This window comes from Dermacentor variabilis, chromosome 3, assembly GCF_050947875.1.
Source record: "Dermacentor variabilis isolate Ectoservices chromosome 3, ASM5094787v1, whole genome shotgun sequence".
In the NCBI taxonomy this organism is placed as follows: Eukaryota; Metazoa; Arthropoda; class Arachnida; order Ixodida; family Ixodidae; genus Dermacentor; species Dermacentor variabilis.
In genome coordinates this window covers 175,402,475-175,427,340 of record NC_134570.1, presented here as the reverse complement: position 1 = coordinate 175,427,340, position 24,866 = coordinate 175,402,475, and the positions used below count along the sequence as shown (strand labels likewise).

The window sequence follows — 24,866 nt, the reverse complement described above, 5'->3', positions numbered from 1 at the left end:
CGCTGAATTCTTGGCTGCGAGGTTTGGTGAGTGCGGGACTTTCTTCTTCTGAGTTTTGCCAGGCTTTTGTTAGTGTCAGAAACAGAGCTGGTAATTGTGGTTGTCGTTGCTGCCGGGTTAGTTTGCGGCAAGACAATAGTAGGCAGTAGAGAAAGCAGCATTCAGAGCAGCCATGGATTTGAAGTCGTTGCGCAAACCGAAATTGCTGGAGCTTGCAAGAGAGTTGGGTCTGGATGTCTCAGACAAACTCAGAAAACCTGAACTGCTAAGGGCTATTCTTGAGTTAGAAGCGGAGGATGACGAGCTGTCGGAATGCCTTGAGACCATTGAGGAGAGGGCAAAAAGACAGGAGCGTGAACTTAAAGAACAGAAACAAAAAGAGAAGAGAAAGATGAGCGTGAACGAAAAGAACAGAAAGAAAAAGAAGAGCGTGAACGAAAAGAACAGAAAGAAAAAGAAGAGCGTGAACGAAAAGAACAGAAAGAAAAAGAAGAGCGTGAACGTAAAGAACAGATAGAACGAGAGCAACAAGAGAAAGAAAGAGAGCGCGACCGTCAACACGCTTTGGAAATGAAGCGTCTCGAGTTAGAGATGGAACGCGCTCGTAATGGAAGTCAGGCACACGGTGCAGGAGAACGAGTATTGTTCAAAATGACTGACCTGATGCGGCCGTTTAAGCTTGGAGAGGACATTGGTTTGTTCCTGGTTAACTTTGAGCGAACGTGCGAGAAGCAGGGGTTCTCTCGGGAAACGTGGCCGCAGCGCTTGCTCACTTTGTTACCCGGCGAGGCGGCCGACGTAGTCGCTCGCTTGAAGAGAGAGGAGGCAGAGGATTTCGACAAAGTGAAATCGAGTCTGCTAAAAAAGTACAGGCTGTCAGCGGAGGCGTTCCGTCGCAAGTTTCGGGAAAATGAGAAAGGCAAAAGTGAGTCATATACAGAGTTTGCCTACAGGCTTATGTCAAACATGCAGGAGTGGCTCAAAGAAGAGAAAGCGTTTGGTGACCACGAGAAAGTTCTGCAGTGTTTCGGGCTGGAACAGTTTTATAGTCTGTTACCTGAGAACGTTCGGTACTGGGTCTTGGATAGGCCAGACGTTTGTACGGTGGCTAAAGCCGCCGAGCTAGCCGAGGAGTTTGTGACGCGTCGGGCTCGCGGAGCTAAGGACGGTCAAAAGGGTGAATTTGGCTCCAAGTTTGAGAGGCCAAAGTTCACACCCATGAGAGCAAGGGGCGACACACGTAGTGCGGATGCGAGTGAAAGCAGTCCGACCGAACGTAAGGAGACGGCGGCAGCCGAAGCCGAACGCAGAAAGCGGTTCGAGACGAGGCAAGCGCGCGTGTGTTATACGTGCCAGAAGACGGGTCACTTTTAGGCGCAGTGTCCGGAAACAAAAACAAAAGTCGTGTTTTTGTCATTATGCAGCACTGACGAGGACATGAAGCTTCTCGAGCCTTACATGCGAGACCTCCTCGTGAACGGGAAAGAGTGCCGAGTGCTTCGCGATTCCGCAGCTACAATGGATGTAGTTCACCGCTCTTACGTAGAACCCGATATGTTCACGGGCGAGTGCGCATGGATCAAGCAAGCCGTGGAAGCTCATAGCGTGTGTCTGCCCGTAGCAAAAGTGCTTATTGAAGGACCTTTCGGAGCGCTTGAGACGGAGCCCGCAGTGTCATCTATGCTGCCTCCCCAGTACCCGTACCTATTTTCGAACAGGTCCGATCACCTCCTGCGCGAGAAGGGGCTTTTGTTTGGTGAGGCTAGCGTTCAGGCCTTAACCAGATCGAAGGTTCGGCAGCTCGCTTCAAAGGCGGTAGTTGCGGCGCCGACGTTGTCGAACAATGAGAAAGGGTCAGAGGCGCAGCAAGCTGATATTCGGAGCACGTCCGAACTGAATAAAATTGAGCCTGTAGCGTTGAAGGCACCAGATACTGGAGAGGAAATGCCCGACACGGGAAAGTTAGAAGAGCTATCTGCAGATTTGCTCATCGCGCCTACGTCAGACGGACTTAATAGGTTGCTAAAAGTCAGCCGGTCGGCTTTGATAGCCCAGCAAAGAAAGGATGGCAGCCTAGAAAACATACGCTGCATTGTCAAGGAAGGTATCGCCAAGAAAAATGTTCGTTTTGTGGAAAGAGGTGGGGTCCTGTACCGGAAGTATCTAGACCGCAGGGGAGTGGAGTTCGATCAGCTGATCGTTCCTCAGTGCTACCGTCAGGATCTGTTGCGCTTGTCGCACGGGGGTTCGTGGTCCGGACACCTAGGAGTTAAGAAAACTAAGGACCGTCTCTTGCAAGAGTACTATTGGCCAGGGTGTTTTCGGGACGCAGACCACTTTGTGAAGATATGCGACACCTGTTAGCGGGTGGGCAAACCAGGGGACAAATCGAGGGCGCCGTTGAAGTTGGTACCTATCATTACGGAGCCTTTTAGACGGCTCGTTATTGATACAGTGGGACCTCTGCCGGTAACAGCCACGGGGTACAGACACATTTTGACTGTGATCTGCCCTGCGACAAAGTTCCCTGAAGCAGTGCCGCTTAAAGAACTCAGCTCAGTTGAGATAGTCAATGCACTACTGTCCATATTTGCGCGAGTTGGTTTTCCTGCGGAAATCCAATCAGATCAGGGCACAGTGTTTACTAGCGCTTTGACGACAACTTTTCTCGAAAGGTATGGGGTAAAGCTGTTACACAGCTCAGTGTACCACCCACAGTCGAATTTCGTTGAGAAGCTCCACTCCGTCATGAAGCGCGTGTTGAGAGCATTGTGGTTTGAACAACCAATTGACTGGAAGCTGTGTCTGCTTGGAGTGATGTTTGCATTAAAGACCGCGCCGCATGCGGCTACGGGGTTTTCGCCAGCTGAGCTAGTGTACGGTCGCTCACTGCGATCTCCGCTTCGCATGCTTCGAGACGGATCACTGCCCTCTCCAATGGCTGCAGACCATCTTTTCCATAAATGGCCTCCTCCTGCGCTGGAGCCTCGCTTTACAACAATATTCCTTTGAGGTGCGTTACAAAAAGGGGAGTCTCAACGGTAACGCCGATGGCTTAAGTCGGAGCCCCTAACGTAAGAATCAGCCTCAAAGTTATTTGTTACTGATGTTTTCTTCCTGAGGCAGGAATTATAACATATTGCTTTTGTTTAGTGTTTCAAAGTGATGACGTGCTTTCTAGTGCAATTTTCCAATTTGTGGACGCGTTCTGAGTGCTGCTAGACTACTGTAAGGAACTAGGCAGTGGTATAAAAGGGGAAAGAGCCTGGCAGGGCTTAGTGAGGGTTGTGCCGTGCTTGCTGACTGAGCGGTTGAGTTTCGGCGTAGTTCTAACGCTAGCTGGGAACGAGAAACAAAAATGGCAACTCTCCCGAAGTCACTTTGCAGTGTCCTGTGTGAACCTGAACGTGAGAACGAGGCCTTCTCGGTGCGCTGCGCTCAAGAAACGCCGAGGGACGACCGACTTCGGTTGCGAGCATCGTCGAGCGACATCCCTCCGGACAGCGGATGCAGTCCCCTGACCATCGGGATCTCCTTCCCCCGGCGGGGCGGTCTGTTACGTTTCGCCTACAACGCGCGGTATAGCCGGCGCGGATGCAACGGACGCCGGGGCTTCGTTCAAAGCGGCGGACATTTTGGCCCGTTCGGCGCCGCTGCTACGCCTCCCCGCCAAGCGCGTCCAGGCATGTTCCAATGCCACGTGTCTTCGTGTGCGTGTGTGTGTGTGTGTGCATGTTGGTGCCCATGCTTGTCAAAGCGCGGCAGCCGGGGAGAGGAGCTCCCCCAACTGTGAAGAGAGGAGGTCTGACCGGCGCCGGCCCGGCGGATGCGTCACCTACTCGTCTCAACGTGCCCGAGCGGCGCATCACGGGCGCCTCTATCAAGGCGTTCCTTCTTGCCCTCAACTGCGAGAGTATAAAAGCAGCTGCCCCCGGACGCCAAGAGAGGCTCCGATTTCTTCTGTTGAGTAACGTGCTCTCCCGTCTCTCCACTTCGGTCGACCTGACCGCCCGCTCTTATGCGATGATAGAATAAACAAGTTGTTCTGTTAGCAGTCGACTCATGCTTTGCCAGGACCTTCGGATGCTTCCAGTTGTGCCCCAGGCCACCAGGCCAACGCTACCCTTGGGGCTTGCAACCCATTTGCAACACCGGGTGTCAGCCCTGAGATTCCAACAATGGCGAATGCTTTATCATGAAGGCTCTAAGAAGACGACCGCATGACGAGAGGTGGACGACGAGGCTGGAGTGACGAAGATGGCCTGACAAAGACGGTGTGACAAATGTTGCGTATAGCGATTGTCTGACAATGATGCAGTGTCAACGATAGCATGACAGCGGCGGCCTAATAACGAAAGAATGAGAACAGCGCGATTATGGTATAAGGAAGAACAATTGACATCGATGGAACGACGAAAGCGGTAAGACGACTACAGGAAGACGACAATGGGAGTGCGTTACTACAGTGATGACAACAATAAGACGACAGAATGACGGCTAGAGCGTCATGACAGTGTTATGACGACGACTGTGTGACGACGATGGCGTGACGACAACGGCAGGACGATAGTCGAAGGATGAAGCCAGAATTACGACAGTAGAAGTACTACGCCGGCACGACGACGACGGAGTAGAAAAAATGTCGGACGATGACCGCGTAACGGCGACGCGATTTCGTGACAATGGTGTGGGGATAATGGGCTGACTACGAGTGTATGATGACAATGGCTTGACGACAACTGCATCGCGAAGCCTGTGTGACGGTGATGACGGGACGACGGCGGCATGACAAGAGTCTGAATAAGAGGCTACAGTGGCTACATTAGAACGATCACGAAGGCGTCACTACAGTGGTGTGACCTATGGTGTGACGAGGGCATGCCAAATGTATGACGTCGATAGCGCGACGGAGACGGCTTGAATAGAGTTGGATGACAAAGCTGGAATGACAACGATGGTATTGAACATCTTATGTCACTGGGTCGATATAGAAAGCGTGACGACGACGGCATGACGTGCCCTATCAAGAAGTTGGAATGGCGGCGATGGAATGACCACGACGGCATAACGATCAAGAGCACATACCTAGTGGGCCAGACAAGTGAGTGGGACGGCGTAAGCGGATAGATAGATAGATAGATAGATAGATAGATAGATAGATAGATAGATAGATAGATAGATAGATAGATAGATAGATAGATAGATAGATAGATAGAAAGATAGATAGATAGATAGATAGATAGATAGATAGATAGATAGATAGATAGATAGATAGATAGATAGATAGATAGATAGATAGATAGATAGATAGCCCATATGGTTTCTTATCTGGAAGTCCTCTGTGGTGCAGGACCTGGCCGTTAGTCAACAGTGTATAAGTCTCACCAGTTCTAGCCTCACTAAGGCTAATGATATCCTAAATAATGCATGGTAGTTCCTCAAGCAGTCTTGGTGAGCTAGCTTCACTCCAGAGGGTTCGTATGTCAAACGTTGCCAGGTTCAGTTTCCAGTGGCAGCCTGTCCTGGTGCGGAGATTCATAACACCCCCTCCCGCGTCGCAGGTCTGACCACCACCTTGATCAGGTGCTCCGCAGCTGCTGAGAATTGAGGGCCATGGGTTAATTGCGGGAGTCATGAGGGGGTAGTAGTCGAATACTGCTCCAGGGAGGAAAATTCCTCTTTTTGTGAGGAAATGTCTTTTGTTGAAGCTTAGTGGGCCTTCCTAATTTGATTGCACCTGGTCTAGTATAGCTTGACTGGCTCTCGGCGTTCTTTTCTTTTTTGCCGATGTCAGGCGCCACTCCAAGCCTGGAGATGTAGTGTACTGGATGAGGATTTGAGCTTACAACTTTTATATTAAAAAACTGATGTTCTACCTTGCGCTCCATGCTACCGTTTCAGTCGTATAGCTACAAATAGTATACATGAAAAAAAAGAAGAGGAGATTTTGAACTTCTTACTACAGGGACCGAGATAGCTCAGTTGGATAACTCTAGGAAACAAAAATCCGAAAAAGGAATTCATTGAGCCATGGCGCTCCGGTCGACTAGAATCTCTGATACAGCAGAACCCAATGACGATCGTCGTGTGTAGTTCACAGAGAAGCGAGCGCGACGACCGGAGCCCGACTAGCCACAAAACATCTTTACTGGGTTTCGCACGTGCTGACAGTGACGGCACCTACAAGAGCTTCACACGGGCTAGGTCGCACCGCTGTCGTTGTCGTAGCCACAACACAGACGGCTGCGGTACCGCTCTGCGAGTAACTTCTACAGCATCAGCCACAGGATAATATTGTGATCATCCCCATTCGAACGCCGTGGTGATGCAGTACCACATACCAGTCAGGCCGACCCCCTAAGCTCGCCCAGAAAAACACTCGAGTTGATACTTATACTGTTTACCTTATTACTCTATATTACGACAGCTTTTGTGCGACTATGATTGGGAGAGTTCAACGTGTTTCAGGTGAAAATGTGCTCGCTGTCAAGTTAGTGGATTTCTGTACAGCGTTCCTGGCACAGTCTCCGAGGATACAGCGCAGAGAGAATAACAAGGCGATATAATATACTGGTACACACGCATTCCTCGGCTCAAGCCACAGCTAACAAGCATACCAAATTTCTTTGAGGTGTCTCCAATTCTATAGCGAAAGGCGTTTGCCCAATCAGTGTGCGCGTGCAGAACGAGTACTCGTATATTTACGATGATGGATCGATATTTGGGCGAGTTGGTACTGCTTGAAGATCTTGAAGGAGCAGCGTAATATGAAGAAGACAGAAGGCAGGAACACACATGACAGTGCACATGACAGAGCAGTGTAGAACTGGAATTGTTTTTGACCTTCCATTTTCCTGCGGGCATGTATATATCGACCAAACAGGTCGTTGCCTAAACATTAGATTGTCTGAGCACAAGCGCTCGCTAACGTGTAATGCTAACTCACATGTCGCGCGGCATTGCTCTGAACATGGGCGTACTCTAATCTATAAAAACACTACTATACTTTTCGTGCATAGAAATAAGACTACGAGGGAGATTATTGAGGCCTACTTTATCAGGAAGAAAGGGTCGCGTTGTGTAAGCATGCCATCGATAAATTTGTATGACAGTGAATTTGGAATTTTTAAGCCGCCTCATAATGTAGCATTACATTACAGGATTTTGTGTTTTGCCTGCGCACTGATAATGCCGCCATCGATGGGAGAGCACGTGGCTATGGGTTGTGTACATAAGTTTGTGTATGCCTTCGAATAAAGTTAGTTGTGAGTTCAGCGCTGTGCTGTGTGTTCCTGCCTTCTGTCTTCATAATATTGCGGTGCCCCTTCAAGATCTACGATGATGTACGCGATCAGCAGCGATTACACTGGAATGTACAATGAGTCATGTATAAATGGCCGACGTAATTGCTCCGTAGATTAAATTTTGAAGCAGGACGACTGTGCTTGCCGCTAACTTTGTACTTCGAATGTAACTTGTTTTTCTGGGCACATGACAGAGAGTTATATTTGTGAGTCACAGCTTTGTAAGTAAGTAAGTAAGTAAGTAAGTAGTAAGTCACAGCATGGTTCTTCACTCTCGCTACATCTTCACAATGTGCTGTCTACGTGGGAACGAAGAAAATGTTCTAGCCTCACTAAACAGACCACCTGAAAATTCAAGATATTTCAGGATTTCTGGCTCTGCACTTTCACCATACATTCAAGACCTTAATAATAGACAATGTGGAAAGCTAATTTGAAGCGTGACATGCACAGATATTTGCAGGTTTCAATAAACATGAAACTGTATCCCGCCTCAACCCCTAACTGAGGCTGGGGCTACATATCTGTATCTTCAGTTAATATTTTTGGGGAGAAAACTGCAGTCGCAGTAAAAGCTGGGATAAGGCATGAGCGCCGTATTTTCGGCTCTTTATCCTGTGTTTCACGTGTTTCTTGCAGCATGGTACCACGCACGCACACGCAAACGAACACATCTGACTCAACTACCGTGGAAACCCACTGTCAAAACGCTGCAGTGAGTAAACGCCGCACCAGCAGCGAGCCGAATTGACTTTCCTTCACCCGCTCTCACCGACACGAACTAAGTCGCGAAAACAGCGCAACGCGGACTCTGTACCCATCGCATATGGCTTCCAAGATACAGTGGATGGCCGGGCGTAAGACTTGGGCCGCCGAAGTAGAACGCTGCCCCCTTACCTACCACCCCGCAAAGCCTTGAGCGCGACGGAAGGTGGCGCGCTTCCTTCCCGCTTTCGTCGGTTGCGTGCGCAAGATTAAGCGTCGATTGCCAGGCCACCCTCGCACGCTTTCACTAGCACAAAGCTGTACGACGCGCGGCGACTATTTTATCGCCCTTTTACTTTATATGGAACCTCGCGGCGACGCCAACACATACGGAAGGAATTCACCTGGAGTATCCCATATAATAGCTATCGCAGTGAAAGAAAGATTGCAGGGACGATAGATGAATTACCTACGCTTGGTCCCTTATAGATCCTGGTAAAGATTTATAGTAGCTTTTTCTTAATTATTGTAGTTCTTTAGTGCACGAGCACACATCATCGCAATTTCTCAAATTTTCACTGTGCCTGATCGAATGCCAGATTGCACACGTTTGTTGCTAACGTTGCGTCGTATTCTCTAAATTCAAACATAAATGTGCAGGGCAAATTTATGTTACCCTTAATTGCTTGTTCAATATCTTCCACTTTGTCTGCAAATACATGCGTGTTACTCTCTTCTAACGTTACCTAATATATTTGCATTTGAAGTGCTGACTTGGCTGTCCTTAGACCTTTTTTGTTAGGTTCACAAATCCCAAAGTAGAAATTAGTATCGTGCATTCACTCTGAATTTACCAAGCTTAATGCCGTAAAGGAACTCGGTCACTCTGCCCAGGCGGTGATACTGCCAACTGGTCACTGGCTCGCCTTGACGCAAGTCGACCACCTCCTGGTAGATGAAGGGCTTGGTTCCCGGGGCAAAGAACTGTGTATTGAGGTCATTAAGCCTATCATAGATGGCTTGGAGGTCAGCAGGCCACACGTGTTTGGCGGCGTCGACGCGGAATCCAGCCACGCCAAACCCGATGAGTCGATTCAAGAACTCAGCAACCTTGGCTCGAACGTGCTCTCTACCCTGGTTCAAGTCGCGGAGCCCGACCAGTTGGCAGTTGCGCACCTGTGCGAGCATTCATAGGTAAATACGAACACTGGAAAGGCCCTGTGACTTCCTAGGGTAAGTTCGAAAAACCACGGCCTTTTATGGTATCAGAAGGAATATTCTCCGAGCCTGCTAGCAATTAGATGTCGTGATGTGTTGAAAACACGGCCAAAGGGAGAGAACCGTCTCAAGAAGGACGCAGCAGGCAGTTATGGTTTGAAACAATCATAAAGCATTGACAAGAACTGGCAGCTGTTACAAAAGCTTCATGCACCCATTCCTCTGCTGTCGCTGGAGCACCGATACCCATTTTCTGCAAAACTCTCGTGTGACGTGTTAAACACGTCACAAGAAAATAACAGGCGTCACGTCACACCTGATAAGCAGGCGCAATAGCGTGGTTGCGCCTCGAACCATGTATGGCCAGCCGCTTTAGTTAAGTGCAAAAATAAGTGCAAGATTGTAGTAAATGGCGCAAAAAGCCCCTTCCATCCAATTATTGTCCAGTTTTTGGTTTACTGAATAACAATACACAAGCTCACAAACAAAGGCGGTGTAGAAAAGTAAAAAATGTTCTTCCAGTAGAGAAGAACTTTTTCTTATAAACGCTAGAAGACTTTAAAATTTATTACGCAGCTCATAACACGCCGAAAATAACGAAAAACGCTTGTACACACCACTGACATCTTCGTCACCGTCTTTTGTGCTGTTACAGCATGAATTCGACTAACTTACCTATTTCCCTCCTTGTCCCATGTATAAGCAGATGTACGACATCTTTTGTACCTAAAATGATAAGGACACGGCACACTCTTTGCCCTAGAGTGACAAATTGCGTTCATAAGCGTAAAAAAGAATTGAAGGAAACTCGAATTATTGTAGCGATCAATTCGCACGTGGGTTCACACTGCCGATGCTTGCTGGCCCTCTGCATGGAGAAGCATAACTGAATGTTTTATGTTGTTCTGCTAGATACGCTGCAGATCAACAGATACTGAAAATTTTTCACCGCTCATATCGCAGCTCGGCGCCGTGAACTCGCAAGTAATGACCAAAGACGAATCGAAAATAACAAGTGCACTAGCTTAATCAAGATTTGACCCAAGCAGCTTGGATAGATTTCTTCTCATTTATTTTAGCACACGAGCTAGCTATTTCAACCATAACTGTCATGTAGCGACGTTCTTCAGTATTGATGCCCAAAAACTGCTGAAAAACTGCCACCTATATCGCTTTCGCCATAAGCACGTTCGAGCTGTTACAAATAATTCATATATAACTTTTCCTAAGATAGATTGTACATATATTGTGTGTTTGACCCTTATTCAGTAGGGTTCACTTGTTTTTCTTCGTTCACGTGACGCCTATCAATCTATTTTTAGTGGATTTTCATGCTAGCCTGAAATCACATGGTATCCAAGCTCTGATGTATGCTACTCCTTGAATGGAATTAGTCCTGGCATCAAGGAGGAATACCTCAGACTTCGAAGAGACGGAATTTCAATGTTCGTACAGATACGTGGAGCGTGCTAGCAGGAGGGGTTTAAAATTTACCTTTCATAGAGCTGCTTCCCTGACGAATGTCTTATGTGTAATGAAGAAGGCAAGACGACGACGAAGCAGCCAAGGAAGCAAGCCACAGCGTCGGTGGTAGCCACGCGACCCGAACTTGCGCTTGCCCGGAATTTTGGCCGCTTGACGCCCGCCATTTCTTGACGCTCACCTTTGACGTTCCTCGTCGTTCCTGAATGTCTCGACGTCAATACATCACGTGACATTTGGTGGAGGTTGCGTGAGTACCCTGCAACACCATGGAACTTCGTTCCCAAATGCTCTCTTCTGTTCCTGCTCCCATTATGGCCAATGACACCCCGGCTCAAACTGACCCCTCGGCCGCCCATACTACCTGTGGTGCCGTGCACACGTCAGCGGGATCCGCCAATCTTGAACGGCTCAGGTGATTCAGATGTTGAAGCGTCAGGTCAAAACAAATGGCATGATCCAACGAAATCGACTCACGTCGTGTTTTATCTTGCGGACAACGAGGAACTGTGGTATCGCAACCACGAGACTGATATTCCCACTTCGTACGTTTTTAAGACTTCCATTACGGACGTCTTTTGTAGGCCTACGGCCCGTCAGCTTCCCGCTGAGCAGCGCTTGCGTCAACGTGCGCAGCCTCCCGGCGAGAATTCCACGTGCTACATCGAGGATGTGCTCAATCTCTGCAACCGCGTCCACTTCACCACGACTGAGGAGGAGAAAATGGCATCCTGAAGGCCATCGAGGACAACGCTTTTCAGCTGCTGCTCGCCAGAAATCCCACTACGGCTGCGGCACTCATTTCATTGTGTTAGAGCTTTGACGAGTTGCGTAGGCAGCGCGCGATCGCCCGCCACGCCCTCACGACGCCCGCCGCACTATCTAGCTTACAGCTAGCTGCCAGCCCTGGCGATCAACAGCCGCTGCTATCCACAATCAAGGACTTTATCCGTGAATTAGCAGCGCATCAGCTTTCATTACTACCTCTCACGCACGAGCCTGCGCAATCTTTGGCTCCGGACATTCAACACGTCATTCGAACCAAGGTTGCTGAGGCCCTCCCGTCGATGCCTCCACAACTCGTCGCTGCGCCGCTTACCTGGGCTTTACTCGCGGCTCGGCCCCCTCAACAGCCCGCGCCGCATGCTCGACCTGCGATGCCGCCCTATGCCTTGCTGACAATCGCGCATAATGAGTCGCTCCCCATTGCGAGACCTAACACTCTGTTTTTCCGCCGCCCAGACGCGTGGCGAATGCCGGAAAATAAGCCGATCTTCTTCGCCTGTGGTGTCGCTGGACACGTCGCCCACGTTTCTTGATGTCGACCTTCATTGGACGCTGTGGGAAGGCCTGTTTCTTCGTCGTCACGAACGCCACCGAGGTACAGCCCTGACGATCAACCACACTATGCAAACCGCCGGTCACGATCTCCGCGACGACGCTCACTGTCATCCATGCGTCGCCGAACTACTACAGAAGAGGGATACTGCTGCAGTTCCGGAGGCAGTTTCGGAGGCATGCGAGTCGAACTGCCCAAGGTTTCCACCTGTTTCGCCGCAAAGTGGTATCGACATCGCTGTTGAAGGAGCCGCGGCGCTATTGCTTATGGACACCGGAGCCGCCGTTTCCGTCATCTGCGAGAATCTATGCCGCAAGATAAAAAAGTGACCAAGTCGCTCTCCACACTTGCGCTCCGCATTGCTAGCTCACAGTACATAGCGCCTTCAGCTGCGTGCACCACTCGTGTCGTTATTAAAGGTGAACTTTACGTCATAGAGTTTTTAGTGCTGCCGTCATGCTCCCACGATGTTATTTTAGGATGTGTCTTCTTTTCCCGCCATCGCGCCATCATAGACTCCATACATGCAGAAGTGGCCCTTACGCCACGGCAAACCTCTCTTTCGTTGGCTCCTCTTCCCGACACTCTCAAACTTGTCATTGTTGCGGACACATATATCGCCCCGAAAACTTCGACCCTTTTACTCTTGTCCTCTACGGCCGCCCCAGACGGAGCCGTTCGTTTCACCTCGTGCGAAGTAGTTCTCCGCAGCCACAACCTACGACAGCTGTTTGCCGTACTTACCGTTGAATCTTGTGCTACATCCATGTTCGTTTCCCACTGGCTCACATCCTCCGTTACTTTACTTCGTGGGGAATCTTCAGGCCACATACAAGATGTTGAGCTCCGGCGCTCCCTGAAGTGTGCTGAGGACTAACCCAATCTTCGACTGACTGCCATGACTACACCTGTTTCCACAACTTCAACTCCAGACCGTTTGCACCCTTCTTTTGCCGCCAATCTATCGTCAACACATCGTAGCGAACTCCTGGCCCTTCTTCGATCTCTTTTGATCTTCCTTCCATTGCGCTCTACCCTATTTTAGTCGTAAAACGAGTGTCGCACACCGCATTGACAGCGGCTGTCATGCGCCCTTACGCCAACGACCACATCGAGTTTCAGCGACAGAAGTGCGTATTATCAACGAACAAGTCGACGATATGCTTAACCGTGGTGTCATCAACCGTCCCAGAGCCCCTGGTATTCTCCTGCTGTACTCGTGCGCAAAAAGGATGAGTCTATCAGATTCTGTGTAGACTTTCGTCGCCTCAATAAGACAACTCGGAAAGACGTATACGTATTGCCGCGCATCGATGATGTTCTTGATTGTTTGCAAGGGGCAGAGTACTTCTCGTCCTTGGATTTACGCTCGGGTTATTGGCAAGTTCCAATGACCGACCTTCACCGACCTAAGGCGTCTTTCGTCATTCCTCACGGACTGTATGAGTTGAGACGAGTACTGTGTGTGATAACTTTATTTGGAATCCGGCAATTGGGAGGCCCGGGCCTGGGGCCGCCTAGATGGCCACTCGGAGCTGCTGCTCCCGTGCGGCCTCCTTGGCTCGCTGGACAGCCCAAAGTTGATCTTGGAGTTCTGAGCTGAGCAGCACGGCCGGCCACCGCGCCCGTAGATTTTCCGGGGAGACTGTCCCTTTATCTTGGTATTTTTCGCGTCCCCACACCATGTTTTGAAGGGTGGCTCTAACAGACTTGCGTAACTTGCACATATCGCTTTCGTATATATCAGGGTAGAAAGTTTTTAGTTGCACGGGACTCGTATAAGTTTCTGTTTGTAATCGCCTCCAAGTAACCGCCTCAGATCTGTTCAGTTTAGTGTGAGGCGGTGGTAATACTCGCCTGCGATTTTGATAGAATTTGGCAATGTCGCTACATCTTGTTAATCTATCTTTTTCTCTCCAGGTTTCCTACTCCGCGTTTTCCTGACCGATGGAAGTCACTCTTTGCTCAGCTCGGCGAGTAAGACCTCGAGCTTCGCGGTGTGCTACCTCGTTGAGGTTGATTGCGGGAATGCCTGGAGTCGTATGCGCTGGGAACCAGACCAATTGCCTGCTGTTCTTCTCTGCGTTGAAGAATTTTGCTTCATTCACTCTGATGATGTGCCATGCCTCAGGAAGATCCCACCTTTTGCATAATTTCTAATGGCCGCTTGGGATTTGCCAATGATGTACTGAGCATTTGTGGAGACCAATGCTAGTGCAATGGCTACCTCCTCTGCTGTCCCGGAATATTTTGTATTAACTGATACGCTCGTAAGGCGTCTTTGGTTGTGATCTACGATTACTGCTACGTAGCTAATTCTGTGTGGGTACTCAGCCCCGTATAGGAAGGTTGCTCTGACGTCTGACCCAAAGCTTTGGATCATTTTCTCGGCTCTACTCTTGCGTCTGCTATCGTTGTAACCTGGATGCATGTTCTTGGGTATATTTTGTACTAGGAGTTTGTCACAAATTTGTCTCGTTATCGTCCTCTTTTCCCCGTATAGAGTGTGGTATTTTATTCCTAGTTTGCTTAGTATATGCTATCCCGTTTTGGTTAGTCGTTCTGACTGAGATGTTTGTTGTGCTTCTATGAGTTCGTCCAGTGCGTTGTCGATTCTTAACTTTAGAAAGAGATCCGTGCTCGTACTAATGAGAATCCGTAGTGCTAGTTTGTATGCCTTTTTTATCAGGTTGTTAATTTTAGTCTTTTCAGCTGCAAACCAATTGTGGAAGGCTGCTATGTATGGGATCTGACTGATAACAAATGATTGTATCAACCATATGATACTTTCTTCCATCGGACCCTGGTGCTTGTTAGCAATTCGTTTGATTAATCCCAGGGTGTTTGTTACCTTTGTGTCTAACTTCTTTATGGTTTCCCCACTTGTACCTTTGTTCTCGATTACTAGACCCAGCACCTTGAGCTGGTTGACTATTAGGATATTCCGCCCTTTCTTGGTGTGTAGCATGATTTCCTCATGAGCCTTGTTTCTGTCGCATCCTTTGGGAGGCCTGCCCCTAAGTGTGGGGCGGTACAACAGTAGAGATTTCTCTGCAGAGCGTGTGAGGCCTGTTCCTATGAGGTGTTCCTCTACTGTGTTAATTGCAGTCTGGAGTCGTTGTTCTTCATCCGTCGCTGCCACCATAGGTACCGATAGTAATATTATCTACGTAGATTTTGTGATTCGGGGACTCTATGTGACTTAATTTTCCGGGGAGTCCCATCAAGACGAGATTAAACAGCATCGGCGAGATGACCGCGCCTTGCGGCGTGCCAGCCCCCATATGCCGATCTCGGGCGATGTGAGCCCTCTGACGGAGATGACTGCTTTACTATCTGATAGGAAGCTCTTGATGTAGTTATACGTCCGTTGCCCTAGCCTGTTCGTTCGATCTTTTTCAATATGGTTGCATCGTTGGCATTATCAAAAGCCTATTTAAGATCAAGGCCCAAGATGGCACTTGGAGAGCGCCTTTTATAATCGATTATCTGATGCTTAATTTGAAGCATCGCATCTTGTTTCGAAAGGTTTCTGCGAAATCCTATCATTGTATCTGTGTATACGTTATTATCCTCTAAGAAGTTACTCACTGCGTTTAAAATTACATCTTCCATTAATTTTCCGACGCAGGAGGTTAGTGACATTGCTCTGAGGTTGTCAATCTCAAGCTTCTTACCAGGTTTTGGAATGAGCGTTATCGTCGCTTTGTTCCATTGAGCTGGCACTTCTCCCTTTACCCAAAACACGTTTACGTATTCTGTGAGTTTGGCGATCGATTTATCATCGAGGTTCCCGAGAGTCTTGTTGGTTGTACCGTCCGGGCCTGGGGCTCATTTGCGTTTAACTTTTGTAGGGAGGCGCGGATTTCCGCCTCTGTGAGTTCCTTGTCTACTCTTGCGTTTGTATTCCCGTTCTATCTAGGATAGCTACAAGGGGGTGCCTGTGTTAAGTATTTCTGCTCTAATTCATTGAGAAATTCTTCTTCTGTGCCCTCATATGGGTGTTTTAACTTTTTAATGGCTTGCATGTGATTTTTCTTATTACTCTCATGGTCAAGCAGGAACCTGAGCATGTGCCAGGTTTTGCCGGTGCTTATTTGTCCATCCATGGAATTACATATCTTGTCCCATCGTAATTTGGTCAAATGCTTAGCATGTTCTTCTGTTTTTTGTTAAGGAGCGCTATGCGCTTTCTCAACTTTCTGTTATGCTTCTGACCGCTAAGTCTATTCTGAAGCGACTGCTTAGCTTCCTACATGTGGAGAAGTCTGCTGTCGCATTTTTCCAAGTTAGAGTCAGGTGGTGCTATTTTAGTGGCAGCTTTGACGTCATCGCTGAGCTGATTAGTTCATTGTTCTATGTCTGCGATTGATCGTTGCTGTGTCGTCTCTCGCGTTCTTCGAAATAGTTCCTAGTTTACTAATTTGATCTGTCGTTCCTTGGGTCTCTTCGGCCCTTCTTTGACGTGTAACTCCCATATGCGGTGGTCGCTACCCAAATCTTCCAGTGTGTTATGCCATGTCGCCTTTTCAATATTCTTGGTAAAGGTTAGGTCTGGGGTTGTATCTCTCTTTAGCGCCGTGCCTACTCTGGTTGGAGTGGCGGGGTCTGACGAGCGTGAGGCCTAATTCTTGCGAGTGGTTCCATAAGTCCCTTCCTTTTGCTCTGGCATGTAAATATCCCCACGTGGTGCGTGGAGAATTAAAGTACCCTCCTATAACTACTGGATTTTCTCCAGCAAGTCTGAGTGTTTTCTGGAATTGGTTCTTGAATTTGTGTTTATGTAGTTTGGTGTTGCTATAGAAGTTGATAATAAATAAGTCCTATCTTTTTTGTGGGATGAGTTCCAATAGAATATTGTCAATGGTGCGTTATACCTGTGTTGTGATGCACGCAAGTTATGTTTCTTTTTACCAGAGTGGTTAATGCTCAGGTCTCCCCTTCGGCATAGCCAGAAGATCTGTATCACGCTAGCGTTGTAATCCCCTGTGTTCCCTGCAGAATTATGACGTCCGGTGTATCCTTGTCTTTTAAATACTGCTGCAAAACTGACTTTTTGTTTTCGTAACTTCTACAATTTCATCGCCATATCCTGAACACTTTCTAGCACTCCTCATTTCGGGTGCGACCATGGAAGGGAGACGGGAGGTTGGAGAGTAGCTTGTCTTATATAATTATGTGGTTGTGAAGGGGGTAAGAATTGTGGTGCTTCTGATGCAACGAATGGGAGTCCGTTACCTGGTGACTGGTTTGCCTCTACGATGTTTAATCTACTCATAACTGCTACTATTGCCTTAGCAATTTGATTCATCATTTCGTCCCGTTTTTCATTTGACTTTTGTATCTCTACTAGGGTCTTTTGAACATCGGCTAATGCTTTATCTACCACTGTGTTATTTTGCTTATCCCTTCTGGCTTGGGCCTTGTGTTTGATTGGAGGGAGTCATCCCCTTCGTCCATCTTATTGTCCGGTATTTCAGATGGCTCTTTGGTGCTCGAGTGTGGAGAGGGAGTTACCTGATTTATTTGATTTTTTCCTTCCTTGAGAATCTTTATTTCGTCGCTCATACGTGCTAGATAAATCCTCAACTGCGCGTTCTCGTGCTTTAGTTACTCTATCTCGTTATCTAGTCTTCCCGCCAGCCGCCGGGCGCACGCCATCGACCACGTCTGCCCAGCTCACCGTGGTTTTCTGGTTTGCTGAAGAGAATGGCTTAGTTCTGGTCCTGGATCTGGATCCGGGTCGTGTCCCCGGTGTCCTGGAGCCGGACCAGGATATGGATCTGGTGGCGGATGGAGACCTTCTTCTCGGCCTGGAGCGTCGTTCCCGGGCGTTTGGGAGGCCAGGCGTTCCACGAGACTCTGCTATGTCTTCTATTGAGGTAGCGTCTTCATGTTCTTGTCATTCTCGTTGCAGTCTTTGCCATTGTCTCTGCTTAAGGATGAAGGGCTTCTTGAATTTGGCTTTGCACGTCTTGTCTGTGTTCGGATGGTCCTCGCCGCATAACTGACATGAAGGTTGGCACCTATGATATTTATCTGGGTTTGGTGTTCGACATCCTGCACAAATCATGTCGGGGTTGGGACATACATCTCCTCTGTGTCCAAGTCTGTTGCAGTGGTGACAGAAATCCACTTGTTTCCTGTACAGGGAGCAAGGGAGTAGCGCTGCCCTGTGTCGTACGTACGTGGGCACTTTGTGTCCTTCAAAGAGCACAATCGCTGTGGTAGTATTACTGAGTATCATTGCTGCTATCGCCATTGAGTTTTTGCTCGTAACCACTGCTGTGGTGATGTCTCTTGGGCACTCGTCGAGTGGGATTCGGCTGATGACTCCTTTTGCCGTCATGTCAGGCGCTGTCTCGTAAGCATTGGTCTCGTAAAAGGTGCATTGAACCTTGATACGTGCTACTTACTGATATTTGTTTGCACGCTCTTGATCTGCTGTACTGACGATCAGGATATTCTGATGATTGTTGGGGCAGACAATGTACTCCTCCCTTTCGTCTCGAGGGATGCCTGCCGCATCTTGTACCGCCGCTGTGAGGTGAACTATACCGTGCTCTGATAATTTGAGTCCTCCACGCGGTCTGCTCACAATCTTGCAATCCCCTCTTGGCAAATATGGCATTCTGCTTGCTTTGCGTATTTGCTCTAGCCTGCCTTTCCACGGGCTATTGTTGCGCTTGTCGAGCCGCGTCGGCGACAAGGTGCACTCGCGATGTCGGGAGGTTTTCCGGTATGATCTTTTGTGTCTGACCTGCTTCCATGCCTTGCTTATAGCCATTTCTTGCAGGGATATGCTGCACCCCTCTACGGTGACTTCCATTATTGAGAAAATTATCAGCATTTGTTGAGAAAGCCGCCTCTGGCACGTGGCCTCGCGGTTCTCCCGCCACGAGGTCCGGCAAAAGTATTGTCGTAGAAGCTTGAAAAATGGGAATCCCACTTGGTTTTCGTTATCCACTTGTTCCTGAGAACGAGCTGAATTCGTTGGTGCGCAATAGCGAGTGGATTTTTGGAGATTTGCGCAAGAAAAACATTCGTGGAATACGGAGCCGATGTGATCTGCATCCGCTCCCTTCGGCTTCTTCTTCTTCTTCCCCTAAAGGAGTATTGACACAAAAATTGTCGATCTTCTTTTTCTGCTGCAATAAGTAGCTAACGACACAGTAATCACGGTACCACACATCATTAGATTCACAGCACGACAAGTAATTATTTGAAGCCTTGTTTGTAGCGACTATTCCAAGTTTCGGTTTGACAGAGCAACGAGATAGGCCAAAGAAGGAATTTAAACACAGCTGGAGACGTATGCGCACAAAACTGTGACGTACGCGCGTTGGCCCGTGAGCCATCGCGAGCTTCGTGCTACTAGTTCATCTGCTACACCTGCACGTGATTTGCCATGTCCTCGCCATCATCGTGGTCCTTGTTTTAGTCCTCCAGCGGCGACCATTTCCTTCTTGCGGTAGTCGATGCCGAATTAGACGTGGCCAACTACATTTGATTTGATCCACTACAAAGCAGCGACTCGGAAAGTGCGGCTAGCGACAGCTATCAATATACGTACGCACCGCTACAAGCAGTACGAGCCATTCGTCGAAGGCGCTTTGGGAATGAAGCATATTTCGGATCAGGACACAAGGCGAGGTGAAAGTCGACACAACATCAGGATCGGGGGTACGTAGTCGTGGTGGAAGATCATCGGACTGCTCTAGGCTCGTTCGGTTTTGTTTATACTGGGCACGCTCGAAATGAAACGAGCGAAGCTGGCTGCTCTTCAGTGGGGTCCATTCTAAGCGTCCAGCGGCGCGTACCAACTTGGGCCACTTCTGCCGCTTATCGACGCCGAATGTATAGCCAACGAGCAATCCAAGCGAGCTGGCGATCGCTGGGGAATAGGCCTATCTCGCTCGCCGTCGGATCCGAGGCCGACGGCCCTTGCGACACGTGCGCAGCTGGTAATAAAGCATGTATATCCGTCAATACAATCAACGTCTGCACATTTATGTCGCCCGTGAGTATCAATATAATTAGTCTTCCCGCTGCCGTTGGTAGCAATGAGAAAACACGTTAGCCAGGCGAGTAGCTTCGCCGCTGCAATCAGCGGCGGCTGCGCTGACCACTTGCGAGTCAAAATCACGCCAACGATTCACTATATCGCGCAACGTTTTATAACATGCACACTTCCGAGGTCACTTTATGCGTTATTTCGCATCATAAAGAAATTTTAGCCGATTTTGGTGCCGCCGTCAGCGGCGAAAGAGGTCAGCGTCACGACCACAGGAAAAAAAAGAGTATCGGGACGGTCGGAGCGCCGAGGAACTTGCTCACAGCACCCGCCCCGACGGCAGCGCAAATTCGTGACGTAGCGTTTTCTCGGTTGTTTACATTCCTTTCTTGATGTCAATGTCGCGAGGTGCTGCGTTTCGCAGTTGGCTGTGCGCGCGTAACTTGATTGATTTTCAATATGTTCTGAGCTTTATTCACCGTTCATATTTTGCAGAGGGTGTGTGTGTGACCACATAAGTCGATCTCGCACGTTAACTCGACTTGCAACTTTTGTGTCAGTACTCCTTTAACGTAATGCCGTTCTGATTGTGCACCGGTCCGGCTACTTTGGAACGGATGATAGATAACATCCCTCGTGGCTACAAGTGGAATACCTGTCTCTGCTGCCTTCACGACATCGTCGTTATTTCTCGACATTTTCCAACCCCCCTTGTTCGTCTTCGTGAGGTTCACACGTGCCTCAGCTCTGCTGGCCTTCAACTTAACATAAATGACATTTTTCTGCGCGCCGGCTTACGATACTAGGTCACGTCTTCTTCAAGGAAGGCGTTCTTCCGGACCCCCCGAAGCTCCGTGCCGTAGCCGAAAATCCCAAGCCCAATGCCCTGAAAACGCTTCGAAGTTTCATTGTGCTGTGCTCGTATTTTCGTCAATTTGTGAGCGACTTTGCTTCTGTCATCGCGCCTCTTACCAACCTTCTAACAACCTCTAGGGGCCTGTCCGCTTGGTCACAAGCGTGCGACGAATCTTTTCTGACGCTACGGCGCTTACTAGAATCACTACCAAGCCTTCGTCACTTTGACCCGATTGTGTCTACGGAGGTCCATACTAACTCCAGTGGTGCCAGCCTTGGTGCAGTACTGGCTCAAAGAAAACCAGGATACCAAGGATACGTCGTTGTTTACAGCAGTCGAACCCTTAAGAAAGCCGAATGTAATTATTCCGTCACTCCGAAAGAGTGCCTCGCCATCACTTGGACATAACCTAAGTTTCCTCCGTACCTTTATGCCGTTCTGTTGACGTCGTAACAGACCATCATACTGTATGCTGGCTCTCATAGCTCAAAGATCCCTCGGGACGTCTTGGTCGTTGGGCACTTCTCCTGCAAGAATACGACGCTCGGGTTGTGTACCAATCCGGCCGCAAGCTCTCGGACGCTGATGCGCTGTCCCGCTTGCCGTCAGCGTCTGACACTGCTTCTCCTCAGCTTCTTCGACTCCCTTCTCACCTATTAACTTCGCAGACATGTCGTCGGAGCAACGCAAGAATGCATGAATTTGTCAACTTCTTAACTTTCTAACTGATCCATCAGCTTATCGAGCTTCAAGAACCCTTCGTCGCCAAGCCTCCCATTTCAGTATTCTAGACGATCACCTCTATTGGCGAAATCAAACATCTGATGGCCGGAGGTGGCTGCTAGTGGTATCCCGCCACATACGAACGGAAATCTGCGCTACTTTCCACACCGACCCACAAAGCGGTCACACCGGCGTTCTCAAGACCCACAACTGCCTGTGTCAACGATACTACTGGCGCGTAATGTATACATTTGTGTGCAAGTACACACGGGCTTGCACTGCCTGTCAGCATCGCAAGTCTCCACCTCAACGCCCGGGCGGCACACTTTAGCCTCTCCCTTGCCCGGCCCGTCCATTTGGCCGCGTTGGTATCGACTTATACGGCCCGCTTCCCTCGACCACCCCTGGAACTAACTGGATAACTGTCGGTGTGAACGACATCACGCACGCGTTACGCAGAGAGTGCAGCTTTGTCCACAACCATAGTGAGAGACGTTGCGTTTTTCATCTTACGCAACTTAGTCCTGCGCCACGGTGCTTCCCATAAACTCTTGACCGAGAGAGAACGTGTTTCCCTGTCAGCTGCTATTCAAGCCTTGCTCGTTCAGTGCAATATCGTTCATAGCATGGCATCTGCACACCATCTCCAAGCGAATGGGTTAACTGAACGATTTAATCGCACTATCGGTGATATGCTGAAAATTTACACCCCATCGGACCAAACCAATTGGGACACCGTCTTTCCATTCATCACGTATGCGTACAGCGCTGCTACGCACGCGACCACAGGATTCTCGCCGTTCTTTCTCTTGTACGGACACGAGCAATCATTCACGCTGGACACTATACTTCCATACACATCTGACTCCTCTGAATACACTCCCATTGCTGATGTTGCCAGGTATGGTATGGTATGGTAAAACTTCAATGAAGTCCTGCAGATCGTGAGTCTTCACGAAGCGGGCCGCTCCCACGTGGGAGCCCAGAGTTGGTCAGCCAGAAGAGGCCTTCGGAGAACCGCCTCCCATCAGGCCGAGCTGTTAGCGATGATAGAGCGTGACCGGGCACACCGCAAGAGCATGTGGTCTAACGTGGCTATTTCTCCACAATCGTGGCAGGTAGCATTGGTTTAAGTACCCGGATAGATTTTATGTAAAAGCGACGGATTGGGATAGGTATTCGTTTGTAGTAGACGGAGCGTTAATGCTTAAGCTCTATTGAGGCGCGGATGAGGAACAAAGTAGGTTCTACGGTTGATATAGTAGTGTTTAGTAATCTTGTTGTAGGTGGAGGGTGTGCCCCTGTTCTCTGGCTAGTCGGCTTCGGATTGGTCGAGGGTAGCGCGGTGGACAAGTTCACGCGCAGCCCCGTGAGCCCACCCGTTGAGGTTAGGAGGAGCACCTTTTATCTGACCCTGATGTGCGGGAGACCAATAAATGAAGTGGTGCGAGATTGCCTTGCCCCCAATAAGTCTGAGGGCCTCTTTGGAAATGGTGCCTTTTTCAAATGCCCTGACTGCAGATCTTGAATCACTATAGATGACATCCGGTGAGCTATCCAGCAGGGCTAGTGCAACAGCCATTTGTTCAGCTATTTCGGAGTCCCTCGTCCGAACCGAGGCAGCATCGGCGATTCCTTGGCGAGGATCGACAGTGACGATGGTGAACGCCCGACGTCCCTTACAAGAAGCGGCATCTACAAAGCTGACCTGTCGCTAATCATTGTGTATTTGCCTAAGGAGGTTGGCCGCCCATGCCCTCCTTCTACCGCGATTATGATCGAGGTGCATGTTCCTAGGTATTGGCGCGACCGTAATGCTCTCACGAATAGACGGAGGAACGTCAAAGAACTCCTCCTCTACTCTATCGGTGTGGTATCCGAGTTGCTGCAAGATGGATCTCCGTGCCTTCGTTGTTGTGGGGCGAGTTAGCTGTGCACGCTCCTGGGCCTCTGCAATCTCTTCAAGAGTGTTATGAATGCCAAGCTGCATTAAGCGCTCTGTACAAGTGTATACGGGTAACCCGAGAACCCGCTTAGTAGTCTTCCTAAGCTGTGCATTCAAGTTATCCCGCTCTGCCCGTTTCCATCGATGCATGGCTGCCACGTATCTAAAGTGGCACAGAAGGAAGGCATGCATTAGTCGAATGAGCTTATCCTCCTTGAGTCCATGATGCCGATTTGATACCCTCCGAACAAAACGAACAGCGCTTTCAGTTTTGCATTTAGCTTGCGTGTATAGTCTTGCCATTTGTACCCCCTGACTCAACGCTCATGCCCAAGACCTTGATTGAATTGACTCTGTGTATACGGCAACCGTTTCTTGTATATAGGTTAATGTCTCTGTCTCCTAACGATGCCCACCCCTTGGGCCAGGTACGCCGAAAATTGTCGACAATTGGTCCGTTCATTGGAAACCGAGGACCGAGGTCACCAGCAGCTAAGTCACGACACCGACTGACCTCTCCCGACTTTCGCGACCGATGCCCTCGTTTGGCTGTAGATTACTCCGAGTAAACCTCAGCTTTCCTCTAAATTACTGGCCCGCTATCGTGGGCCCTACCGCATCTTCGCTCGGACATCTGTGCTCCATTATGAGGTGGAAGCTTTAATACTATCCGATGACTTACGTCGTCGTGGTCGCGAAATCGTCGATGTGAGTCGCCTCAAGCCCCATTATGACCCCGCTATACTATCAACGCCTTAAGTCGCCACGATGGCTGCGCTATTCCAATGTAATAACGAAGGCAAGACGACTACGAAGCAGCCAAGCAAGCAAGCCAAAGTGTTGGCTGTAGCCACGCGACCTGAGCTTGCACTGGCCCGGATTTTCGGCCGCTTGATCCCCGCCGTTTCTTGACACTAACCTTTGAAGGTAGACGTTCCTTGACGTCTAGACGTCAATAAATCACGTTACACATGTAATATGGGTAAGCATTCGTGCATAACGTTGTAGTAATTTGGTGCTAATTTCCAGCGTTACAACATTTTAAAGCATTCGCATTCCTACTCATAGGAAACAAAATTAGGGAACTCAAACCAATGTACACGTTGTGATGAGCGGGTGAAAACCCAACCCTTCCTACTTTTATCTAAATAAAATTGTGTTAAACAGAGCAATATACCACGTGTTGTTCCTTTTAATTTTTTCTTTGTTACCACAAGTTCCAAAAAAGGCCGTCTAGAGCATGCAGCACAAGACCTCTATTTCAGCGCTCGCCTGCTTGG

At 49.0% G+C, this 24,866-nt stretch overlaps 1 protein-coding gene across 1 annotated transcript in view; it reads right to left on the bottom strand.

The window, feature by feature from the left end:
• Positions 1 to 24,866, bottom strand: part of LOC142576533 (alpha-amylase-like) — a 52,477-nt gene that overhangs the window by 20,031 nt on the left and 7,580 nt on the right. Inside the window, exon 3 of the mRNA XM_075686690.1 lies at positions 8,864 to 9,185. Within this exon, the coding sequence (XP_075542805.1) occupies positions 8,864 to 9,185 (322 nt within the window). The remainder of the gene's footprint in view (positions 1 to 8,863; positions 9,186 to 24,866) is intronic.